This window comes from Erpetoichthys calabaricus, chromosome 7 (assembly GCF_900747795.2).
Source record: "Erpetoichthys calabaricus chromosome 7, fErpCal1.3, whole genome shotgun sequence".
In the NCBI taxonomy this organism is placed as follows: Eukaryota; Metazoa; Chordata; class Cladistia; order Polypteriformes; family Polypteridae; genus Erpetoichthys; species Erpetoichthys calabaricus.
In genome coordinates, this window is record NC_041400.2 from 23,275,016 (window position 1) to 23,302,296 (window position 27,281).

General features: G+C 39.9%; 1 protein-coding gene across 2 annotated transcripts in view; it reads right to left on the minus strand.

Annotated features, from left to right (window-relative positions):
* prss12 (serine protease 12) overlaps positions 1-27,281 on the minus strand; it is a 153,114-nt gene that overhangs the window by 9,994 nt on the left and 115,839 nt on the right. For both annotated transcript variants that reach the window (XM_028804991.2, XM_028804990.2), the window contains exon 12: positions 20,615-20,895. In XM_028804991.2, coding sequence (XP_028660824.1) covers positions 20,615-20,895 — 281 coding nt within the window. The remainder of the gene's footprint in view (positions 1-20,614; positions 20,896-27,281) is intronic.

The following is a 27,281-nucleotide window of genomic DNA, read 5'->3' on the forward strand; positions in this document are numbered from 1 at the left end:
TCTACAGGCCCACATTGTATTGAAAAACTCGTCAGAAACTTCAAAAGACTTTGTTGAACAGTTATTGTATCCAAAGATCTTGACCTCTCTTGCTTAATGAATCTTAGCCTGAAGAGGTCTATTAATTTTTTACATTTAAGATGTCTTGCTTAAAGATTTTCCAATGTTGTTATTTGTCCTGGTATCTACATAAACACAGGGAACTCCAGTCTCTCTATTACATCTTTGCTTGAAGAAAGGGCCTGAGTTGCCTTGAAAACTTGCATATTGTAATAGATAGATAGATAGATAGATAGATAGATAGATAGATAGATAGATAGATAGATAGATAGATAGATAGATAGATAGATAGATAGATAGATAGATACTTTATTAATCCCAAGGGGAAATTCACAAAAATTAATCTTTTAATTTAAACTAATCTCCTTAGTTAGCCAATAAAAGGTGTCATTTTGCTTTATTTAGTGATAAGTACTGATAAGGTTTTATCTTGGTCTCCCCGTAAAGCTGCTTGCCCACTACCCTGGGATAGCACCCTCCTCCGCACACCCAGGTGACCACACCTTTACCTGTAAGCACACACAGTCTAAGCCCTTAGACACCTTTCAATCTGACTGACCATATAATTACAGAGCCTTGTGAAAGAGACGGCCTGCATCCTTACCCAGCCGGGACGCCCTTAGGATGGAAGGACAGGGGGAGACAGCTTACACAGGGCTTTACCTCCACCAGGACACCAGATGGCAGTGAGCCAGGCTCAGATTCCTGCATGGGTGCCTACAGGGCATGCTGGGTATTGTAGTCCCAGAGGACAGCTCTGCAGAATTGGGGAGTCCCCACGTCATAGGTTTCCGCCTCACAGTGATTGGGAGCACTTCTGGGGTGGCTAAAATAAAAGGGACTGCCTACCTTGCATCAGGGAGCCACCGTCAGGAGGAAGGAGGACAAAGCTTGCGAGATGGAGAGAGAGAAGACAAAGAATGTGCTGTATTGTGCTTAGTGTGGCTGTGGTGGTGGAAAACTCTTATATAAGAAAAGTATTCCCACAATTAAAGACCCTTTGCATTTTAACATGCCTGTTTGTGTTGTGTTTTTGGGGAGCTGGAGCACCCCCTAGTGTCCACAGCCTACAAAAACTATTCACCCTCTTGGAAGTTTTTACATTTTATTGTTACACCACATTGAATTACAGTAGATTTAATGTGGCTTTTTTTGACATTGATCAACAGAATAAGACTCTTTAATGTCAAAGTGAAGGCAGATCTCTGCAAAGTGGTCTAAATTAACTGCAAATATAAAATACAAAGTAACCGATCGCATAAGTATTTACACCCTTCAGGTTGGTATTTAGTAGATGCACATTTAGAAGCCATGACAGCGTTGTGTATCTGTGCACAGGTCTGTCTCTCTATCAGCTTTGCACATCTGGACATTCCATATTCTTCTTCTCTGCAAAACTGGTCAAGCTCTGTCAGGCTTCATGTTGATTGTAAGTGAACAGCCTTTTTCAAGCCCAGCCACAAATTCTCAATTGGACTGAGATCAGAATTCTGACTTGGCCACTCCAAGACATTAACATTGTATTTTTAGCCATCGTTGTCTTGCCGGAAAACAAATCTACTTCCAAGGTGTAGGTTTCGATGAAACAGCATCAGGTTTCACTCCAGGATTTCCCTGTGTTTTGCTGCATTAATTTTATCTTCTACCTTCACTTGCCTTCTAAGGCCTGCTTAGAGAAGCATCCCCACAGCATGAGCCTGCCACCACCATGCTTCACAGAGGGGATGGTGTGTCCTTAATAATGTTCACTGTTCGAACGTGGCGTTTAGGTTGATGGACAAAAAAGCTCCATTTTGGTCTCATCAGACCATAGAACCTTCTTTAGTGTCTCCCATGTGTTTCTTCACAAGCTCTAACTGAGATGTCAGGTGTGGTTTTTCTCTTTACCACTCTCCCAAAAAGTTGTGGCTGGTGAAGCACCCGGGAAACAGTTGAATTGTTGTCTGCACGGTCTCTCCTTTGGAGTTACCATGGGCCTCTTGGTGCCCTCCCTCACTGATCTCATTCTTGCACAATCACTCAGAAGTTGTGGACGTCCAGCTCTAGGCAGATTTACAGCTCTGCCATACTCTTTGTCTCTTAATGAAGTGAGGTCAAGCAAAATGACACCTTTTATTGGCTAACTAAAAAGATTACAATATGCAAGCTGATGAGGCAACTCAGGCCCCTTCTTCAGGCAAGATGTAATCCAGGTAAAGTGCATTTATTCTAAAGTCAATTGAAACACTGGACAGGTCATCTCCAGTAAACTAATTCTGTGACTTCGGAAACTGATTGGCCACACCAGTGATGATTTAGAGTGTCATATTTATGAATACTTGCACAATCGGTTATTTGGTGTTTTGCATTTGTAATTAATTTGGACCACTTTGCAGAGATCTTTGACATTAAAGAGTCTTTTGCTGTTGATCAATGTCACAAAAGCCAAATCAAATCCACCGTCAGTTAATGTTGTATAACAATAAAATGTCAAAACATCCAAGGGGGTGAATACTTTCTATAGGCACTGTGTATATATGTATTTTTTTAATATAAATGTATTTGGCATGTAGCATAACTAAACAGGAACACTGTCACAGAGTCATGCTAATGACGAGGACCTGTAGATGTCTGTTGTGGAAGAATAATTTTAGGGTAACATAACATTCATCTTTAAGAAACACCATAAAGGGTTAATAAATGTCAGAAACGAGATAACGGTCAAGTGAACAACAAAATGTGCACTGAAATATAAGAATTGGTTTAAGAAAAATACTGAGATGGTCAAGTAAATAAAGAATGTAGCAGAAGAAAGGTTGATATAATACACACAATGTACTGAAGGATGACTAAGAAATCGGCAGATGTCCTATAAACAACGAGAATGGACAAGTGTTATTTGCACAGAAATTTCCAGGGTGGTGGAACAACTCAAAGGTATAAGAAGAACCAGAACATAACAGACTTTTATTTTATATAAATCATTTGGGTGTAAACCAATTAACTAACTGGAGTATGATGTACTGTATGCATTGATTGACACTGTATGTAAATTCAACAGTTTATAAAATGAACCTCTATTCTTTGTTTCTCTGACCATTCTGATCATTCTGACCAGGCTGTAACAGACTGCTTTTGAAGAATGCTCCCTTCCAAGGCATTTTGCCGAGGAGTAATTAAAAGATACAATGAAGAGCTTTTCTCCTGCCTGATAACTGATTTGTCCTCTTAGGGGACGTTTCTTTCTTTAATAAGACTAGGGGGCTTTGCCTCCTGCTTGCTTCACTCACCAACCCTCGGGTGGGCGCTATGCGCTAGCCTCTTTCCGGTTCTGCCGTTCGTGTATGGGGATACGGATGTACAATTTAAACAGATTTTTATTTTCATTGGAATTGTTACATATGCATAATAGAACTAACTATTTTACATTACAGCGAGTAATTAACGATATCAAAAATAGTAAAACATAATAATTTGAAAGAAAATTATGTTTCCTGTTGCATTAAGAGTTATTCATTGTGTAATACGATTTCACTCTGTTTGGCTTTGAAATTAACACGCAAATACTTTTTAAGTTCATACTTTAACTGTAAAACTTCAGTAAAAACTATTTTTGGAATTCAATTTTTGTCAATATCGCATTGAATTTTGATTCTGTGTTTGGACTTTCAAAACTGCCCGTGAGTGAATTTCATTTCTTTCTCTCTAATAAATAAAACAACTTTTTCGAATGTTTGTCTCTGAGATTTGTTGATTGTCTTTGCAAAAGCTATTTTAATGGGAAACTATTAACATTTTAATACGAATGGCATATCAAGAACGCCTTTGTTGTCTAATTTTATCTGCGGAAGATGTACTACATTACCTTTCTTGGATACATCCTTCTTTCTACAGTAATTCGTGCGGAGAAAGACCGGATTGTGTTAACAGTTGTAGATATTCTTCGTGATATTGTAAGTTGATGTTTTCATCTTCCACACTATCACCACCAACTGCTTCAGCAGAGTCTACTGATACGCATTCAGCCAATTTGCTGTGTAGCCAATCGTAAATTTTCACGTTAATTTGTTTGACTTCATCGTTTCTCGGTGCTCGGATTGCCCATGTACTCATTTCTTCTGTTGATAACCCTTCGTGATGAAATTCTTGAATAAGACTTGGACATAATACGTCTTCTTTAATTGGGAACTTAAAGTGAGGAAAACGTGAAAATTCATAAGAGCTGAGAGAGCAGGAACTGTGTCTGTCAAAAGCATTCACACGAACGAGAGGTGAGAGGACGGTGGACGTGGTTGAATATGGTTAAGAGGTGGGCGGGACTTTAAAAAATCTTTTGAAAAAAGTCTCAGGATTTTTTTTATATAATAGAGAGATGTTAAATTTCTACCACACTGTTTGCCCTAAAGTAGACCATGTCCAGATTTGCTCCCTGCTTCTGCTCAGTACTACTAGAAGTATAATACCTAAAATGAAATTACTGAATACAAAAATATTGTTAATCCACCTTTGACTTATATTACTTCATTAGAAAGTTCGTGATTAATTATGCAGTAATTACCGACGTACAAAAAGGGAATATATACCTAATAATAGTTCACTATTTAGCTGTACCCATTTTACACTAAATACGTCACTAAAGTCTCAGCCGCCTCCTTACGGGGTGCTAAGTGACAGACAGCTCAGCACCTTGTAGACAGCACTGAAGGAGAGATGAATGTTGCTGACTCCTCCATCCAAAGACATCCACACTTGTTTTTCTATTATTTCTTATTTCTCGCTCGTCAATCTGTTGAACGCAATGTTCTCTAACTGCTATCAAACTGACATAAAATGTAATTAAATTAGGTCAAATAACAGCAGAGTTTAATTAGGCTGCCATGCACTGAGCATGACTGCGTTACCAATGACAAAATTCACAATTAGAATGTTAAACAGTGATTACAGCGTAATTACAGCCAGTGGAAATTATGGCTGCAATTCATCAGCTTCACTAAACAGCACATCTGATCCATTTACTTTTTCATCTCACTTTATTATGCTGCAGTTGCCTTCTCTGGGCAGTTTAATTGCTGCTGAAGCCCAAGCTTTACGCTATCCATCACAGGGAGGCTTTTTCTCCAATTAAAGCTGACTTATTTTCTTATGAGCTTCACATCTTTGATCTTGATAACTTACTAGACATAAATATTTCCTGTCATAAGCCGATGAAGAAAGCCATGATATGAGAACATTTTCACCATTTCCAGACCCTTGCCTTCTCCTGCATGAGCTGTAACCGACCAGTCATCAGCTTTGCATTTCATTTAATTTTGTTTTCTCCAAACTGCGCACATTTTAACAGTAAGCTGTGTGTATAATTTATGGTATGTACTGTAGTAGGCACAAGTTCTTGTCAAGAACGGTGCTAATAAAGGAGCTTTGTCTCTTTTGTTTCCTCTTGTTTTCTATATACCGTATACATGGAAATCACTGCAGTTTTTGTTCATAGCAGAGTCTCCTCATCTGACCTTTTTCCAGCAGTGTTTCATAATTACATTTTTGTTCATTACAGAGTGAAGTTGTAATGAAATACACATCCTCACATTGCAGTCTCGAGGACATGCTCATCATATTTTATGTTAAGGACCCCTTTTCTTCACTTACTCAGCTCAATATACAGTTCAGGGAAACCACAGGCTATGCAGGCAGCACTGGACACAACTCAGCAATCGACGATAGAAAGAATGGCAGCACATTGCAGGGTACAGTGATACTCACTGACCGGTCACCCTAAAGTGCACATCTTCAGGATGTGGCAGAACACAGCAGTAGCCAAACAAACCACCACACCCCCGAGATACGGCAAGAATGTTAGGTCAGGGTCTTAATTCAGAGCTGCTGGGAGTCTAATTGGAGACCCAGAAGGTGTGACACTGCACTGCTAACCACTGACCCACCATAGTACTCGGACCCAAAAATATCATTAAAGGAGTGCATGACAAGTAACGAGCAGAGCATCTGAATGACAGCGTTAATAGTTTAGAAGCTTGTATTCTTTTTGTGCCTGACTCACTGCTAACACACATGCAATAAATATTGATACATGTACAGAAGGACTCCCATTTAGCATTTTTCTAGGAAACGACTAAACAAATTTTCCACCCAAAAATGATGAAAAATTATTTTTTTTAATTAATAACAAGATTCTTGACCAGTGAACGAGGGGGTTGGGCGGTCTTCGATTCAAAAGTGTAATCCTGTGTGATTGGCCTCCTGTTTGTGGACTATTTTCACTTTCCAGCAGTGTTCATTTAACAATACAGTGGAACCTCAGTTCACGAACGTCTCGGTACACGTACAAATCGGTTTACGACCAAAAAGTTTGCCAAACTTTTGCCTTGGTTCACGACCACACACTCGGTATACGAACAAGCCAGTTTCCCTTTCGGTTTGTACATGTTCAGTCTCGACCTGTGCATTTCCTGTGCAGCGAGCAAGAGAGAGAGTGAGAGCGAGAGAGTGCAACACACACACACACACACACACACACACAGAGAGGCAGCGCGAGAGAGAGAGACGCACACACACAGGCAGCGCGAGAGAGAGAGAGACGCACACACCCATAGAGAGGCAGCGCAAGAGAGAGTGCTGGACGCATAAGGCAGAGAAGGCAGTTAAAGAATGCACTGGGCTTGATTTTGTTTTCACTTCTGTTTACAGCGATCAGTTCGTAGCGTGTATTGTTGCAATGTTACTTTTCTTGGTGGTTTATTAAATTACGGATTTTTTCAAATGTTCATTTTTTCCCCTGTGCTTAAAACTCATTAACTCTTTGAGGGCTGAATATTTTTTGCAGGCAACTCACTTTTCTGAAGAGCACACAAAGCAAAGGTTTCATATGTTGCTGTGGCTGCTGTCGGCACCTGTTCAGGGTCTCTGGTGGCTGAATAGGGGGGGGCCGCTCGATGGCCGGTAGGAATGCGTGGCAGGCTGGCTGCCTGACTGTCTTCGTATGGCAGTGTAACACAGTCTGGTTTGTACCTCCTGTTATCGTAAGTGGCGCATCTCCCAAGCGAACGTTGCCATAGGCACATTAGCTACACAAGCGTGTTTTCAGCACTGCGATCAGCTGGGAGCCGACCAACCTATCAGCTGAAGCCGGTTCCTCGCTTTCGTCTTCAGTCCGACAAGTCAGAGTCCGAGTCGGCAATAATACGCAAAACGTCATGCACCGAATATTTTGCTTTGTACTTTTGCTTTGATGCCATTTTAGAGGTTGTTTGCTCTTCGCTACACATGCACAGATAGTCGAGGTCAAATCAACAAAGCTGACTTTCCTTCTAGCAAAGAGAGCCAAACTAAAACAAAGCAGCTACTCCTGAATTTCGACAAAAGTCGACATCCGCCCTGAAAGAGTTAAAAAAAAAAGTGTTTTTAGCCAGCGGTTGGTAGCGCTATAGCGTGAACTATTGCAGTGTTAGTTTTCTCTGTTGTTCAAGGTTTTCTCAGTGTTATTCAATGTTTTTACATTTAGTTTACTATTACGCTGTGCATTCTATGGTTTAATTAACTATATTTGTGCTTAAAAACTTAAAAAATATATATATTTACATACAGTTCGTACGGTCTGGAACAGATTAATTGTATTTACATACAATCCTATGGGGGAAATGACTTTGGTTCACGACCAAATCGGTTTACGACCAGAGTTTTGGAACGAATTATGGTCTTGAACCGAGGTTCCACTGTACTTTAGCAAAAAGAGCTTGTTGTGAGCATACAACTGGACGACTTGACAACGTGAGTAAAGTTTGATTTTTTTCAATGACTTTTTCTTATTTTTTGCAGTTTTCCAGTGTTGGTCACCATAAACTTGTTAACGTTAGATTAAATTAGATTAGATTAGATTAGATTAGATTAGATTAGATTAGATTGTATTATTTATTTATAAAAGCACATTTAGAACACTCTACACGAGAACAGGCCATTCAGCCCAACAAAGCTCACCAGTCCTATCCACTTATTTGTTCCAAAAAAACATCAAGTTGAGTTTTGAAAGTCCCTAAAGTCTTAAGCACTTTGAGCTACACTGTTTGTATGAAAATCCATCCATCCATCCATTATCCAACCCACTATATCCTAACTATAGGGTCACAGGGGTCTGCTGGAGCCAATCCCAGCCAACACAGGGCGCAAGGCAGGAAACAAACCCCAGGCAGGGCGCCAGCTCACCGCAGTTGTATGAAAATGTGCTATATAAATAAATATGGTTGTTGTTGTTACTGTCAACCACGCTACTTGGTAGCTTATTCCAAGTGTCTATCGTTCTTTGTGTAAAGAAAAATTTCCTTAATGTTTGTACAAAATTTACCCTTAACAACTGTGTCCCCGTGTTCTTGATGAACTCATTTTAAAGTCTCAGTCTCAATCCACTGGACTAATTCCCTTCATAATTTTAAACACTTCGATTGTGTCACGTCTTAATCTCCTTTTGCTTAAACTGTAAAGATTCAGCTCATTAATCTTTCCTTATAACTCACCCCCTGTAGCCCTGGAATCAGCCTAGTCGCTCTTCTCTGGACCTTTTCTAGTGCTGCTATGTCTTTTTTGTAGCCTGGAGACCGCAACTACACCCAGTACTCCAGATGAGGCCTCACCAGTGTGTTGTAAAGCTTGAGCAGGACCTCCTGTGACTTGTACTCCACACATCAAGGCGCTATATAACCTGACAATCTGTTAGCCTTCTTAATGGCTTCTGAACACTGTCTGGCAGTTGATAGTGTTGAGTCCACTACGACTACTAAATTCTTCTCATAAGGTGGACTTTCAGTTTTCAGACCTCCCATTGTGTATTCAAACCTAAACCTGGAGACCAAAACTGCACCCAGTACTCCAGATGAGGCCTCACCAGTGTGTTATAAAGGTTGAGCAGAACTTTCTGTGACTTGTACTCCACACATCAGGGCACTTTATAACCTGACATTCTGTTAGCCTTCTTAATGGCTTCTGAACACTGTCAGAAGTCAAAAGCTTAGAGTCCACTATGACTCCTAAATCCTTCTCATAAGGTGTACTCTCGATGTTCCGACTGCCCATTGTGTATTCAAACCTAACATTAAACAACAGAGGTTGCGCCAAAGTGCCATACAAAGAAGCATTAAAGTAAACACAATGCAAACAATCATGCAGAAGCAGATTAATAAAACAGCCCATTATAACGTCCACCACAATCCCATTATACATAGTAAAAGGCAGAAGAAAACAAGTAGGCCTTATGCCAACTTTTAAAAACCTCGATAGAGGATGAAGACTTGATGTGAAGAAGCAAGTCATTCCAAAGCCTAGGAGTAATAACTGAGAGAGCTCGGTTTACTCTAGACTTCAGCTGAGGTCTTGGAACTACAAGGAGAAGTTGTCCAGATGACCTCAATGCTCTCGGTGCCACATAGGGGTGAAGGAGGTCACAGATGTATTGTGGAGAGACCATGCAAGGCTTTAAAAACAAACAGCAAGATTTTAAAATCAATGCGACACCTCGCTGGTAGCCAGTGGAGAGAGGCTGGAATGGGGGAGATATGATCCTTTTTCCTCGACCCCATTAAGAATCTAGCTGCAGCGTTTTGAACCAGCTGAAGGTGCATTATTATTATTATTATTATTATTATACAAGAGAGAGAGGTTGGGAGCATGCACTGTGTACAGCGCATTGCTGCACCCACCACACGATGTACCACCCGTATTGGGATCCAAGTGCAGCCATGCAATGGGTGACACCTCAGCACCACACTGGGACAGTCAGTGTGAGGTTTTTGATGGTGGCTGGAGTGCCAATCCTGCCACCAACTCCAAATATTTTGCCTGTAAATTGGAGGTCCTGCTTACCCAGGACAGAGCAATTGCAGGTTAAGAGCCCAACGGAGTGGAGTCGATTTACAGGATTTGAACCGGCAACCTTCTGATTGCTGTCGCAGACCCCAACCATCATAGCCACCACTGTACTCCACAAAAAAAAGAGTAAACATTTTTTTTGGCCATTACTACAAGCCACAAGTTAAGTAATATGTTTAAAAAATATTGTTTTTTGCTGAAATATATATTTAAATTTCAAAATTGCCATTGATTGGTCAGGATTCTATTAGTACAGGTCTGCTGTGTTTAAGTTTTTTTTTATAGTTTCACTACACATTCATTTTGTAATTACTGCTTATGATCCAGTCTGAATGTGTCCAGATGTTTTTAGCTTAATTTGTGGAATTACCGTTGTCCTGTTTTTCTATTTCAGACTGTTCTTCCTTTTCATAAACACAATGCACTGTGTTGTTGATAGCAACAGCACCCTTTTTAAATCATGAGAACCAGAAGAATGATTACAGTGTGGTGAGTACAACCTTGCACTCAATTTTTTTGACGGAGGAGCAAAGATGTTCACTCTGCAGCTAAACTACCATTCTTTTAGTCATATGGGACATGGACCTGATCTGTTTAGAGAAGTATAAATAAAACGGAATCACAACTATCTAATTCTTTTCCTTGTCATCTATATATATAAAATCCCTGTGTGCGTCCAGGTGTCTGTGTGTGGGTGTCTTCTGGTGAAGTGCGCATGTGTGGGGCACGGTGCTATGCGCGATATTACTGTCAGAGAAAGTTAGAGGCGTTTTACGGAAATACAAACCAGTATTACTGCGAGAGGAAATTAAAGGTACACAATACAGTGACACATATTACAGCCACATACAAGCCAGTATTACTGTCAGAGGAGATTAAAGGCATATTACCGACGCACACGCCTGTATTACCGCCAGAGAAAATTAAAGGTATATTACGGACGTACAAGCCAGCGGACGTACAAGACGGTATCCTTCAATAAGGGCGCGCACAAAAAGGCGAGCCTCAAAAGAATGACCTCAATTGGGCGCAGCGAATAAAGGCGTGCGTAAATAAAGATCTGCACCTGTTGCTCTTCACATATTCCAGAGCCATTTGAACTAAATTATCTACGCGCCCTTATTGAATAGAGCCGTACAAGACAGTATTACTGTCACAGAAAATTAAAGACACACAATACATGGCGGCAGCCCATGAAGAACGGTCAGCTCAGCAAGTAAACGTCAACAAAAGAAAGGCTGAAAGAAAGAAAAATACGACCAACAAAAAGAATGAGGTCAAAGTCCCTTGCCATTTAATACAGACTGTTCCTACTAATGTTTATGCACTACTGTTCTAGCGCCCGTTATTGTAACAGGCTAAATGACTAGTCATGAGATAAATAATTTGCAGATGTCCTGTGCTCGAATAACGTGAAGCAGTCGCCATCACGTTGACGTCCATAAGGAAAACAAGGAGAAGGCGTATTAAAAACCAAATGAAGCCAAATAGACCAGCATCTGTCTATTAGATGACGTCTGTCTGACAGAATTAATTTTTATTCATTTTGTGCCTGTGGGGCACATACAGGATAGATATAAGCATACACTCATGTCAGGGATGGATTATTTACAAAATGAATTTGGAAAACCCAGAACAGATTCACTTAGTGTGAGTGTAGCCTTAGAAGACTTGCACTTTTTATTTATGTTCTAATGACATCGCTAAATGTGGGAAAAAGATAAATAGGAGAACGTTACATTGGGATATTACTATACATACATTCAGTAGATATTCATTAGCATTTTGCACTGCTTGCCCAAGGTGACAGCAGATTTGAGGGAAAATGAAATCAGGAGATGGCATGGAGAAGTCAGGATTAATGCAGCTGTCATAATCGAGAAGATAATAATTAAAAAACAAAGCTCGGGTAATTTAGCCAGAATTGTGGTCAAAGAACAGCGCACTAAGTCAAAAGCTAAAAAGGGTACACATAATAAGAGGTAAGAAATATGAGACAAAAATCATAATCACAGGGCAGAAAAAACATTGTAACCAGTAAATTAAAAAATAACAATATGGAATGATACAAAGGCTTTGATTTTTCTTTCACAAATCCAAACCTTGGATGATTAGGTACAGGTAGTGGCAGCTTTTTAAAATGTTGCACTAGTGACATCATGACACACAACCTCCAGGAACTGCCTCCCAGCAACAGGGCCTCAGGTCCTAGTAGGCAGTCGCCATCACGTTGGTGTCCATAAGGAAAACAAGGAGAAGGCGTATTAAAAACCAAATGAAGCCAAAGTCTAATGTAATCACTAGATAAAATATACTGTATATTGTTGAAACAAATTAAATTTATAAGCCCAATCATGGCACATGTCAGTATATCTTATTTACTATTAACTGTCATGGATCAACTAATAAAATTAATAAAGTTATTGGACTGAAAAGGTTGATTATTTCTGTGATTAAGGTATATTTTACTGTTTTTATTTTTGCCTTTCCTGACTAAATGCTTATACTCTTTAAGTTAATTTTGCCTTTATGTATATTTATGGGCAGCACGGTGGCGCAGTGGGTAGCGCTGCGCCCTTCGTAGTAAGGAGACCTGGGTTCGCTTCCCGGGTCCTCCCTGCGTGGAGTTTGCATGTTCTCCCCGTGTCTGCGTGGGTTTCCTCCCACAGTCCAAAGACATGCAGGTTAGGTGCATTGGCGATTCTAAATTGTTCCTAGTGTGTGCTTGGTGTGTGTGTGTGCCCTGCGGTGGGCTGGCGCCCTTCCCATGGTTTGTTTCCTGCCTTGTGCCCTGTGTTGGCTGGGATTGGCTCCAGCAGACCCCTGTGACCCTGTAGTTAGGATGTAGCAGGTTGGATAATGAATGGATGAATGGATGGATGGATGGATGGATGGATGGATGGATGGATGGATGGATGGATGGATGGATGGATATTTATTTTTGTGCTTCCGGTGCTGTATGTATTGTGGTGGACGGTTGGGGCTCATGCTCATTCGGGACACCTGGAGGATGGAAGGACCGGGAGAGAAGCAGTACCTCTCCTGGAACATGAGAAGGCAGCCATCCTGGTGGCTGTTAGGGCCACGGGAACAGAGCTTGGAAGCTCAACCTTGTGGGGACCCGTAGCCACCGCCAGGGGGCACCTGGATGGCTCAGAAGCCTTGGTATGCAGCACTCCTGCCACACCAGGAAGTGCTGCCGGACCAGGAAGCAGGTACACCCAGATTGCTTCTGGGTGCCCAAGCAGCACTTCCACCACATCAGGAAGTGCTGCAGGAAGACCATCAGGGAGCACCTAAGGGCACATCCAGGTAAACTATAAAAGGGACCTCCTCACTCCATTCAGGAAACCAGAGTCGGGTGGAAGAGGACGGAGCTTGTGAGTGGAGGCGGCAGAACACTTGGGAAAAGAGAAAGGAAGGACTGAGCAATTATTGTGGATTGGTGCACTGTGTGTATTGTGCTGAAGAAGAGAATAAAGAGCGTGAACTTGTGTAAGTGTGCCTCTTGTGTCTGTCTGTGCCAGGTTAAGCACTGGTATAGCGCCATCTACTGTCACAGTATCTAAATGTCCCCTTGGGATTAATATCTGATGTAAACTAATGTAACTAGATACTCACATGAATTATAAACTGCTTCTAGTTTCCTAATTTCCTGAGTCATACTGGTCCCACATTTACAAAATATGTTAAATTATCAGATTGGAAATTTGTGGTAAAAGTACGTTTTACTAGTATCAAAATAATGTTTATAGTTGCAGCAATAAAATGACCAAGTGACAGAACATTAAAAAACACTCTATTTCAAGAAAATGTGCAAATAAAAAATGTATTCGGACATCTGTACCTTGTTAGATGAGAAAAATTTTGTAAATGATAAACTTCTGTTAATTTAACAGCCTGCACATCTGTATGACCATTTATTGAAACTCTGAATCCCGTTTTGTGAAGGCTGGCAGATTATTCAAGCAACATCTGGTACAAGGCAGAAACCAGATCTGAGTGGCGCTCCAGTCTATCGCTGGGCGCACACTCACATGCACACCCAAGCTCAAGAACATCAGGGCAGTTTAAAGAAGTCGATTAACCCAACATGGCAATGGGAACTTTATTTCAAGGCACAAAGGTAATCTATATATGTTATATACAGTATAAACGTCTACATGTGGAAATGTGTGTGTCTGTACGGCCCAGAAGTGGGAGGTGGATTCGGGGTAAGGGGCTCTGCATCCGAGGAAACAGAAAACTCGCTTAGCCGCTAATAACACAAGCAAGGCGAGCATGTGAGCAAAACGAAACTTCAGAAGAAAGACAAAGTCGCTATCATCAGCAAAACCATATCCCTTTAACTTTTCCTCCCGTCACTAATACACAAGAGATGCAAGTACATCAGCAAAATGAATCTTCCTAGGAGAGAGACGCCCAGAGTCATTCCTTTCAATTACCTGACATCTCTACATTTCAGTTTTTTTTCTGACAATTTCAATAGTTTCTACGACCCCAGGCTTTTTACAGCATGGGCTTACACAGCTAGTATATATAAAATCCAACATCTGTCTGTATGTCTGTCTGCTTTTCACAAGAGAACTACTTAACGGATTTAGATCGGGTTTTTTTCTGTAATTTGCTTGAACGTTCTGGTTGATTTTGCGACTTCTCTCATTGCGCTAAGTATTATAGTTCGTTTGTGGTACCGATTTATTGGTGTGAATCCGAGAGAGACTCTGCAGGCCGAGGGAAGGGAGACAGGGTCCTCCTCACTCACGCGCCACCTTCTGTTTGAGTCGCTGTACCTATTGTCACGTGTTGGAGCGTACCTTGCCTCTGCTTAGCTAGCGATACCTGTTTGTTCAACAGACATTATCATCTAGAGATTTTTAAGGAGTAAAGTTTGATGTTTTTGAGAGAGTTCAGAGCTCCATGTGGTTTAGAGGGTAGCTGCTGATTGCCAGAGATATCACGGCCATGTGCTTTTCTCCCCATGCGGGGAACTGTTCAGTTTGATGGTCTGGTCCAGTCCATAATTAAAAAATACAAAATTAATGATTTGCTAATATCTTGTAAATGGATTATGAACAGTTATTATATATTTCTAGGATCACCCATGGCCACTTATAATACATTCATAAGGGTGTTTTTTTATCAGTATTATTGTCTTACAACTTTAGTATAGTGTGCTAACTAACAACTGAGATGTAAATTTCAGGCACATTTGTGAATACTTTTAAGAGGCTGGAGGAATGACAGGAACAATATGGAAACATGTCGTAGTTGCGTTAGCAGTTCATCAAAGGTCACAGACAAATAGTCTCAGACATGTGGAAATTTACATTTTCCAACTAAACAGAGTCCATGCCTTTGAAATGTATAGGAAAATGAAGGACCCTGGGGAAATCAACAAAAACAGGTTGAGAGTTTGCAAATTCCACACCAAGTTCAGCTCTCAATAATTGTTCTCTGCTGAGGTCCAACTGCAGTCTGGTATATCAAAGTCATTAATAAGTACTGGAATACATTATAGATAAACCCTTTAAAGCAGGTTAAAAGTCCAGAAAAAACAATGAAGGAATAATTATGAAGAATAAAATCAACCACAAAGAGCATGCCAGCCTAGCGGTTCCTACCCTAAATTTGCTAAACTAGACTTAACAAAGTTGTTTTTTTTTTTTTTAAGTTCTGTATCTTGCAAACTGCAAACTAACTGAAGCTCGTAACGTTCACAAACGTTGGGGTTAACTAAAACACAGCTGTCACATCTGGTGCAATAATTGAGCCCATACAAGAACTTTAAAGGTCAACGCCTGGTTATTGCATTACCTACATCACTTCTGTAGCCCGACTAAAGATGTTTGATTTAACGTGGAAAATACTGGCTACTCTATGAATTCAAGTAATCATCACTAACACAATTTGAGGCAGCGTAATTCTAACCATTTGACAGAAAGGTCAACACTATTCTAAACCAGATGTTTTATTTTTTCCTTAAACTCCATTCTTTCTACAATTTTTTTATTTCACGTGACAGTGCAGGTACTACCATCTCCTTTTAAATATTTTGTATTAATATGTAACATATTACACATTATTAGCCCCCATCACCATTTACACAGATGTTACAGACCACCATTGCAATTTCCACTCCTAATAGTTTTTTTTCCATTTATGTTTTCAATCTGAAACACAAAGTTCGAAATAAAGTCCACTAATTGCGTGCCCCACCGAATGCAATGGTTTGGAATCAATAAGTACCCCTGAGTAATGACTAAATTATTTAGAATACTTTGTTATGTTAAAATAATGATTACAATATACTGTATTTATCAGCTAAGAGCATGTCCATATTTTAATGGTATTGAGAGTGGCACAGATTATCACTTCACGTTACTTCAAGTCCCAAATACAGTCACAACTGCGTGGAGTTTTCCAGTTAGACATGGCGTCTTTCAGCACTCTGCTATTCTCAAACAGTCCAAAAACATGTTGTCTAGTTAACTGTTGGCTCAATGTAAATACAACATGTCCTATCATGGACCAGTACACCATTCAGGTTTAAATACGGACTAATGAATGTTGCTACCAGTACACTCTCCGATCCCTAGCCAATGACCTGGAAATAGTGAGCATTGCTTTATAAGAATTAAATTAGTTTTTTCTGACTAACACCATATGATAAAACAAAAGACATCTGGTTTGTAAATATTAGCCAATATCATGTCCATAATTAATCGTTGTTTATTTTTATTTTGAATGGTGTAGTAGGCAGGATTATCACTTCACAGCACTTCATGTCCTAACTCAAGTGATTTCAGTGTGGAGCTACCCACATTAACAAGAGGTCTCTTTGGCATTCTGGACTGTTCAGACAAATTGTCTCCATGTGAGTGAGTGAGTGAGTGAGTGAGTGAGTGAGTGAGTGAGTGAGTGAGTGAGTGAGTGAGTGAGTGAGTGAGTGAGTGAGTGAGTGAGTGAGTGAGTGAGTGAGTGAGTGAGTTAGCTAAGCAAGGGTCCCAGCCAATTGTTACATTACATATTATACGCCCCATTAGAAAATGTTTGAAGAGTGTACCATCCAGGATTAGTTCCTGTTTTGGGACCAGCACTGCAACAATAAACCTCGAGAACAAGAAGGTTTAGAAAATAGATGTCATAACATTACATATTGTGCTGCTATTGGGCTTCACTATTAGGTTTGCATTAAATGTTTGGAATATTTCATTATAGGTGACAAAATTCTTTATAGAGACTAGGGGGCTTTGCCCCCTGCTCACTTCACTCGCCAACCCCCAGGCCTGCACATAATAGAACTAACTACTTTACATTACAGTGAGTAATTAACCATATTAAAAAACTGTAAAATGTAATAATTTGAAAGTAAATTATGTTTCATGTTGCGTTAAAGTTATTCATTGCGTAATACGATTTTGTTCTGTTTGGCTTTGAAATTAACACTGAAACATTTTTTTTTTTATTTTATTGTAATCATTCCATACAAACAGATACATTTTTACAAAAGTAGGATTGAAAACAAGTCAACCCCCACCCCTGAGAAAGAGAGCATGGGCAGCAGAATAAAACTTAAAGCTAGTAAAAATAAGTAAATAGATAAATTAATAAATGAATAAAGATAAGCGGAGTAAAAGAGGGAAGAGAACCTGCTTCCTCAATTTAAATGCTTATTCAAAAATGTTATTGATTAGATCCTATCAAGTTTTGAAAAAGAGTTAGGATTCTTCCAGCTGAGCAAGATAAGTCTGCGTGCCAATAGTGTAGTGAATGCGATCACAGTTTGTTTGTCCTTCTCCACTTTACGCCCATCTGGAAGAACACCAAACACAGCTGTTAGTGGGTTAGGAGGGATTGGGACACCAAGGCCGTCTGAAAGGCATTTAAAAATTTTGGTCCAGAATGATGTTAATTTGGCACAGGCCCAAAACATGTGACACAGTGAGGATGGAGCTCGATTGCAACGTTCACAGGTTGGATCTTGCCCTGGAAACATTTTGGACAATTTTAAATGAGGCAGATGTGCTCGATATATAATTTTAAGTTGAATAATTGTAGGTTTTGAGCATATGGAGCTCGAATGAATTCTGTGCATGGCTACTTTCCACTCCTTTTCTGAGATGTTGAGTGAGAGATCCTTTTCCCACTGTCCTCTTGGATCTTTGAAAGGTATATATTACGAAGATGCTGTCTGAGTCCTCAAGACTGATCAATATTTTTACTGGCATAGAGGTAGGTGGGAGGTGAGGGAAATTGGGCAGGTTCTGTTTAACAAAGTTTCTAATTTGAAGATAGTGAAAGAAAGGTGTTGGTGGAAAGTTAAATTTGGAGTGTAATTGTTCGTAGGATGTAAAGACGTTGTCTATGCACAGACCTCTAAGTGATTTAATCCCAAATGTTTTCCAGACATTAAAAACTGAGTACATTTGAGAGGGTGGAAAAGGTGGTTATCATGTAGAGGTGCCACAGATAAAAGCATCTTTATCCTGAAGTACTTCATACTTTGGTTCCATATTCTGAGTGAGTGAAACACAAATGGGTTGTTAGTATATTGGTGATAACTTGTATTTATTGGGGTGCAAAGCAAGGAATATAAAGAAGTGCTGCAGGATTTTAAATTTTATTAAGGTTTTCTGAGGCTAGACTGTTCATCTTGGTGCTGTTTTGGGAGATTTAATGCCAAAGGAATCCATTTACTCAGTCTGAATTTTACTTAGAGCTTCAGTTTTGAAGTCCATCTCTTTTAATGCCATTTTGGTGTGATAATGGGGGGGGGGGGGGTCCCTATTTTGTTGCTTTTTCTACCGGCCTTTTCCATGGAGATTCTCCCATAACTGCAATGGTTGGGATGTTCTCAGCACACCAGTATAAAGATTCCACAAAAACAGTTATTTGTATCTGAGATTGGACTAGACCTGATGACTTATTATTCTTTTTTATTTTCTGCCTTTTGGCTCTGATTTTTGGTTTATCATTTGATTTTGCTGGCTCTCTTTTTGACTTCCAGTTTTGACCTTTGTTTGCCTTTTGACTCCTTTCTTTCTCCTGTTCTTCACTCGGTGATTTTTCTGGTGTGACAGCCTTTTTAGTCGGAACACAGTGTGAATTGCTGCTGTCTATGGACCTACGCTGTACACTAATTTCAACTACAGGTGGATATTCCCTTTGTACTTTTCAAAGTAATCCTGCAGTTCTTTACAATTACAGTATGAAATAATGTTGAGCATTACAGAAATTCAGATTTATGGTAGTTTGCTCCCAAGAGCAAATTGAGAAGGATTTGCTTCATCAGCTTTGATAACAAGGCAACCCAGTTCACTGTAGGGCACATTTACAAACAGTGTTGTGCATGAACCAGTTCAAAAGAGCGCCTTCATTGAACAAGCTCATTTTTCTAAGTACGGTGAACTTAACGTAACGTATTTACAAGTGAAGAACTTGAACGTGAGCTACTTCTATTTTATGTGACATTCTGGATCCGATGTGGTTCAGATTAAATGTTTTGCTTTACCCTGTAATGTAGAGGTGGAGCCGAATCCGAATACGGTATTCAGATAAGCACAAATAGTGGAGTGTTACGAATATTTATTTTGTACGAATTTTTTGGCATTTATTTGAATCGGAAAAAATAACGTAAAATCAAACAGGCACTGTCTGTGTCTAACTGCTTGTGCTTAAGCTGCACCCTTGCAGACACAAGCACATGGTGAAGCTCCACTTTCGCTTTTAGGAAAACGTTGTACTTTGTGAGGCCACTTTATATTTTTCCCCGTTGGATATGGAATATGTGACACGAATTTTGACCGGCAGCGTAATAAGGTTAGTTCACCTACACACTGGTTCCACAGTCACCATTTGTGTCACACGGTTGAAAATAAAGCGGTAATTTAAATGTATACTTGCATCTATTTAATTTCTTTTTTAACCAGGAGGATATTAGCATATATGGTTATACGTGTTTGTTTGGGTATAACTCAATAAAGTGTATTTAAATTTAAAAAATCTTCATTATTATTGCATTTTATTCAAGAACACTGTAATAGCCTAATACAAGGCATGCAAAATTGAAAAAAGTAAACTCATGGGTCATTTATTCTCACTCCTTAAAAAATACAAAATGAACTGAACATGAACTAGCTCAAAATTGAAATGGTGAACGGTGAACGTGAATTTATTCATTTTAATCTGTGTGAACTGAACTTTGAGCGACTTCTTGTGAGGTGTGAACCTGCACAACACTGTTTACAAACACGTCCACCCATTCAGGGTCAATTTAAAGTTGCCTTTCAGTCTGACCTGCACGTCGTCATAGTGGAGGAGGAAACACGAGTACAGGAGAAATCCCAATGTGGAAACTCCATGCTTACAACGGAAGTGCAAGGGTCAAACCTAGGCTGATCTGAACATCACTACACGATGCTGCACACAATTAAAACAATCAATGTATTTGTTGTTTAAATTTAGTTAATGCCGCTTTATTTTCATGTCACCTCTGTCTGATTTTCTTCATTACTAGGACTTTATCACAAATCCTAAAGGCCCTGTAAAGAATGACTGCAGGTGTGTGATGAACTCATCCATGAAACTGTTGCATTTCACTGTCAAAACGTTTTTTGCCTGTTCCTTGCACGTCCATACAGCACCTCCAAGCTATTCCTTTCACATCTGTGGATAACTTGAAGCTGACAGCCCCCAGGTGACTTACCTGTATCGCCCCATCCTGTAATGTAACAGTTGGAAGCCACTTTCAGAGCGGGTTCCCGTCTCAAAGGTAAGCAGGCCGGTGAGACGTGGCTGTTAAATTTTACGCACACTCCATTCCAGCCAAGCAGCTGCACCAGGGCCAGGTCATTGTCATTGCTGGTTGGGTTGTAGTTGCTATGGATGATTATTTGCTGGATTCCAAATTCTTCTTCATATTCCTCTGGAACCAATGTGTGGTAATCTCCCACCCTGACCATGTAGCTTCGGGTGTTGTTACCGTACCTATTGAAAGACAAAATCATGAAATTTATCAGACCATTCAAGAAGTTTCTGCTTTATTCCAAAGCTTTCATTTTTCACCCTGATGCTGAGGTGGTTCAATACAAAGTTTCAGGAGTTCACTAACCTTTTCGGCCCTGACATCCTATTGTTAGTACATAAATATGCAGCTGTTTTGTAAAGCACAGGTACGTTTGCAGCCTTTTGAACCGAGTGAGCTACTATTAGCGCAGACTGGAGAGACTAGAATACAGAAACACGGGAGTGAAAATGGATGCTTCTGGACTGTGCGCACCACATAGTAAGTAGCTCCACTTTCAATTTTATTTCCTCAAGAAGACTGAAGTATTTTAATAATAGAGATTTATTTTTTTGTTTTTTTCATTTTTGAGCTTCCTAGACACCCCAAAGGTAGAATATCTTACAAAATCATTTTTCCCATAAAAACAGAAAATTAAGGGCCGAAAGGGCTTTATAGAATGTATAGTCCTGTACAGAAGACCTGATGAAAACTCCAATGCAAACTCAAGTAAAACAGAAGTGGCTCTGTCAAAAAACTTAAAATGTCTTATAAAAATCTGACACAAAGTGTCTTTGCTCTGTGCTCCTCTTTCTTGATTGTTGATTTGAAATTGCCCTTTGATGATTAGGTAACCCTACACAGTGTCGCTCTTTTCGCCTTGTGCCCGATGCTGCAGATATAGCCCAATATGACTTGAGCTCACTCTCTCTTTCTCTAAATTATTTACTTTGCTCTCTCAGTCTTTTGATGAGCCCTCCACTCTCTTCTGTACCAGCTTAACACAATCTGGACCTGGCATTATATTACCAGCTGGGTAGCCTTTCATACTATTTCATTATTAAATATGAGCTGTGAATTTAAATATATACTGAGTCCTAAATCAGAAATGAACAATTTACGTGTCCAACACCAGGCTAACTACTGAAATTCACTGACTTTATATTTAGTTTAGGATTCTGCACTTCTCCATGTAAGTGTGGGTGCGTTCATGTGGGTGCCCGGCCAAGAACTAACACTCCACCCGGACTTGTTTCCTGCAGTGACCAGTGCTGCTGAGACACATTATGACACAAGCAACACTGAAGTGGATTAAGTGGGTTTCAGAATGTACAGCGCCTTGAAAAAGTATTTAGCCCCCCCAAACTATTTTCACATATTATTGTCTAAGATTCTAAAGTTACAATGTATTAAAGTAAGAATTTTTCTAGATGATCTAGAAAACAGTGTGTATCATGCCATACTAAAAGAAACAATTGAAAACTTTTCAATAAATTGCTAAAAACAGAAAATCAGAGAGTTGTGAAAAAGTACGCCTACCCTTTGCAAATATGACAAGTGACTTTTCTCAGCTCTCCCCCAAGATGTTGTCTCCATGTGTGTAGCAAACGGGTGGATCACATATTCCCAATTAATTTAATGAGAATAAATTCTCCAATGCCGAGTTCTGACAGTATGACAGAGATTTATTATAACACAAACAACAATGAAGACCAAAAAATATTCAAAACAAGCCAGGGATATAGGAGAAGGCTACAAAACCATCTCAAAGGGTACTGAATATACCTCAGAGCTCAGTGATGCCAGGACTTTGTTATGTTTTTTATTTTTTTCTAAACATAATATATTTTTCTGTGCGTATTTTGAAGTTCAATCTTATGTTTTCATATAATGGAATCTTTAACTTTCTGATTAAAAGTGTTCTTTTATTATGTAGAAAATTCTGCTGTCTTTACTTGTAATTTTTAAGCAGCACCATTTTGTGGGATCATGGACTTTTCCCTTTATACGAACTTGTTGGTAGCTTGCTATCAGGATGCCATAGAAACTGAGCCAGATCACATTGTCAATTATTATTATTATTATTATTCATCTTTTGCTACTTCTACGTGTGGCTGACGTGCCTGATCAGCCTTCTCCATATAACTCAGCCCTGCCCTAATGTTCAGTCAAACCGTTTTCTATCAAATATTGTTTTATTTTATCCATCCACCTCAGCATTGTAGGGAATTAAGGGTGTTCAAAGCTGCTAACTCTGTTGTGCACCACAGGAGGTTCCAGGGCCAGAACCAGAAATATTTTAGATGACTGCCGACCTGCTTTCTGATTTTAATACAGCACGTAACTCCACCCAGAATCCTCAGGTCCAAAACTCAGAGAGGCTACAGCATGGACAACTGCAGCTTTAGTGCCTTTATCTCACTATCATGAGGTAAAGTATGAGGGAAAATATTCTTTTTTCCTTTTCATCTTTTCCTTCTTTTATGTGGGGGTCGATGAGCCTGATCAGCCTTCTCCGTACAGCTCGGTCTTGCCCTAATGCTCAGTCAAACCGCTTCTTTTACTTTATCCATGCATGTCTGCTTTGGCCTCTTTCACTTTCTCTTCCCCTGTACATCCATTGCTATCACTCGTTTGCCCACATATTCCTTGTCTCTCCTCATCACATGTCCATACCACTTCAATATACTTTCGTGTACTTTCTTAGATATCTCTGCCACTTTTGCTGTACCTCAGATTGTCTAATTTCTTATTCTATCCATTTGTGTAACTCCAGACATCTACCTGTAAGTCAACATTCTCATTTCTGCCGTATCTGACTTCTCCTGCGCTCCTTTTACTGCCCATGTCATTGCTGGTCTCACCACTGCTTTACCTTTAACCTTCACCCTAATTCTTTGATCACACAATAGTCCTGATACCTTCTTCAATTTGTTTCATCCACACTGCACTCTGTGGGTTATCTCTGCATCTACTGTAATTCTCCATCTTGGGCTACTACTCATCCTAGAAACTGTAGTTAAACTTATCCATAGTTTTGAGCAGCTCTCCCTGAAGGCTAATTTCTGAATCATTTAATGTTTTACCCCTAAATATAGACATATTGAAATGTCTTTCCATAGCAGATACCTACTGACCTAGATACAAAATCCTGCCAAATTTATTATTTTTAACCGAATGGGAAATCGTGGTTTTAGTGTTTTGTGAGTGAGTGAGCCAGACAACTTTGTGATAGATAGATAGATAGATAGATAGATAGATAGATAGATAGATAGATAGATAGATAGATAGATAGATAGATAGATAGATAGATAGATAGATAGATAGATAGATAGATAGACAGACAGACAGACAGACAGACAGACAGACAGACAGACAGACAGACAGACTGACTGACTGACTGACTGACTGACTGACTGACTGACTGACTGACTGACTGGCCAAAAAAAAAGTCGCCACCAAAAAAAAAGGTCACACATTCTAATATTTCGTTGGACTGCCTTTAGCTTTGATTACGGCACGCATTCGCTGTGGCATTGCTTTGATAAGCTTCTGCAATGTCACAAGATTTAGTTCCATCCAGTGTTGCATTAATTTTTCACCAAGATCTTGCATGATGGGTGCATCACTTCATCTGCCTCTCTTCTTACTCTGATGCGCCCATCACTCTGGAACAGGGTAAATCTGGACTCATCAGACCACATGACCTTCTTCCATTGCTCCAGAGTCCAATCTTTATGCTCCCTAGCAAATTGAAGCCTTTTTTTCCGGTTTGCCTCACTGATTAGTGGTTTTCTTATGGCTACACAGCTGTTCAGTCCCAGTCCATTGAGTTCCCTTCGCATTGTGCGTGTGGAAATGCTCTTACTTTCACTATTAAACATAGACCTGAGTTCTACTGTTGTTTTTCTTCGATTTGATTTCACCAAATGTTTAAGTGATCGCCGATCACGATCATTCAGGATTTTTTTCCGGACACATTTCTTCCTCGAAGACGATGGGTCCCCACTATCCTTCCAGTTTTTAATAATGCGTTGGACAGTTCTTAACCCAATTTTAGTAGTTTCTGTAATCTCCTTAGATGTTTTCTCTGCTTGATGCATGCCAATGATTTGACCCTTCTCAAACAGACTAACATCTTTTCCACGACCACGAGATGTGTCTTTCGACATGGTTGTTTAAGAAATGAGAAGCAACTCATTGCATTAGTTGGGGTTAAATAACTTGTTGCCAGCTGAAAGATAATCGCCCATGCAGTAATCTATGCATATTAATAAAAGGCAAAGCCCTCACTGACTGACTGACTGACTGACTGACTGACTGACTGACTGACTGACTGACTCACTCATCACTAATTCTCGAACTTCCCGTGTAGGTGGAAGGCTGAAATTTGGCAGGCTCATTCCTTACAGCTTACTTACAAAAGTTAGGCAGGTTTCATTTCGAAATTCAAAGCGTAATGGTCATAACTGGAACATATTTTTTGTCCATATACTGTAATGGAGGAGGCGGAGTCACGTATCGCGTCATCACGCCTCCTACGTAATCACGTGAACTAAAAACAAGGAAGAGATTTACAGCACGAGTCAAACGCGGGAATGAAGGTAAATGACGTTAATTTTTGACTGTCTTTTAATACTGTGTAAGCATACATATTAACACATGTGCAATTAAACGTGTGCATTTACGGGGTGATTTCTCAGGCTTAAAAGCTCGCCTTTTATCAAACGCGGGAACAAAGGTAACTGACGTTGTTCACTGTCTTTTAATACTGTGTAACCATACATATTAACACATGTGCAATTAAACGTGTGCATTTACGGGGTGATTTCTCAGGCTTAAAAGCTCGCCTTTTACTAAAAAGGTAATGCAAAACTATTTTCAATCAGTTTATTGAAACGCTCCCGTTAAGGATTGCAATAACATATTCGCGAGATAAAAGAACGAAGTAGGGGGAAATGAAGGAAGAGCCGCAAACAGCGAAGAGCAAAAAATTCATTAAACAATTGAGAAGGGAGCGAGTGAAGCATACAAGCATGTTCATAAGGGAAACAAAGCACGGTGTAAAACGTAAGTTTAAATTAAGTTTATAGAAACGCTCCCGCTGCGGATTGCAATAACATATTCGCGAGATAAAAGTTTAATGAGAAGACACGAGGTATAAACGAACCACACGCCGTGGCGCAACGTTAGGGGCAACAGTTTCAACCATTCTATGATCTGCTTCTCGCAACTGAAAGACGGCACATGGCGGATGTTAGCCGACTTGCTGACCGCAACGTTAGGGGCTTCAACTCTGGCGCTGACGATAGAGATTCGATTCACGAGAGGGGATGCAGTGAGTGTGTATGCCTGATGAGCCCAGAATTAGGGAGAAACACGTGTCGCATACTCTTTGCATTATTTGAAAGTAAACTATTAAAACCATTCTATGATCAGCTTCTGGAAACAGAAAGAGGGCACGTGGCGGATGTAAGGCGACTTCCTGACCAACCACAAGCGTAACCTGGCAGGTAACCACCCATTCAGTCAGATTGTGATTCAGAAAACGAATGCCATGAATGTATTTACCACGATCTACATACTGTCAAATAAACGAAACACACGCCGTAGCGCGACAGCTTTGAAAAGCGAGGTTCAGAAAAAAACAGATCCTTAAGAAATTGTTATTGGTATATTTTCGGTCCGTTTAAAAAGGTTTTCTTTTCTTATTAAAAAATGAAAAGCAGTACTTCGCCGCAACGAACCGCGAGAATTTGGCTATATATATCTGCTTCTCGCAATTAAAAGAGGGCACGTGGCGGATTTTAGACGACTTCATGACCAAACTTAAGTGTTACCTGCCAGGTAGGGTTACCACTTTTAATACAAAAAAATAAGGGACGCATACTGCAGCGGGTGCCACATCTCAGTGCCAACAGTTTGCAGACTCTACTTAAAAGACCCGCCCTCCTCACTGGACAGTTAAAAAGACCAATCAAACTAATGATGACATCAAGTATTACCCAATCAAAAGTAGGAAAGGAGGCATCTTCATAAAATGCGTGTGGGATGATTTGCATGAGACGCTGCTTTAAAAAAAATGATAAAAAAAATACGGGACAAATCCCGTCCCGTATTGATTCAAAACGGGACGCGCAATTTCATTCTCAAATGCGGCACGATTCCGTATTTTAAAGGACGGGTGGCAACCCTACAGTGCCAGGTAACCACCCATACAATCAGATTGTGATTCAGACTAGGAATGCAATGAATGTAATTACCCCGATCTACATACAAGGCGAAAGTCTTGCAACATTCAAAGATGATGGTTTGGGATAAGTACACCATACAACATAAAAGAGCTTATGAAGCCTTGAACCGAAAAAAGCAAGATCTCAGAGATCGTAAAAAAAAAAAATAGGAGGTAATGTCGTTTTACTTGCTGTAGATTTTAGTCAAACATTACCAGTTATTTCACGAGGGAGACCAGCAGATGAACTCAACCCATGTTTAAAATCCATGCTTCTCCCACGCTCGGTTATATGTCGCGTGTTCTCGGGTAGGTACACCAAAAAATGTATACATTTAAGCATGTAATGGGCGAACA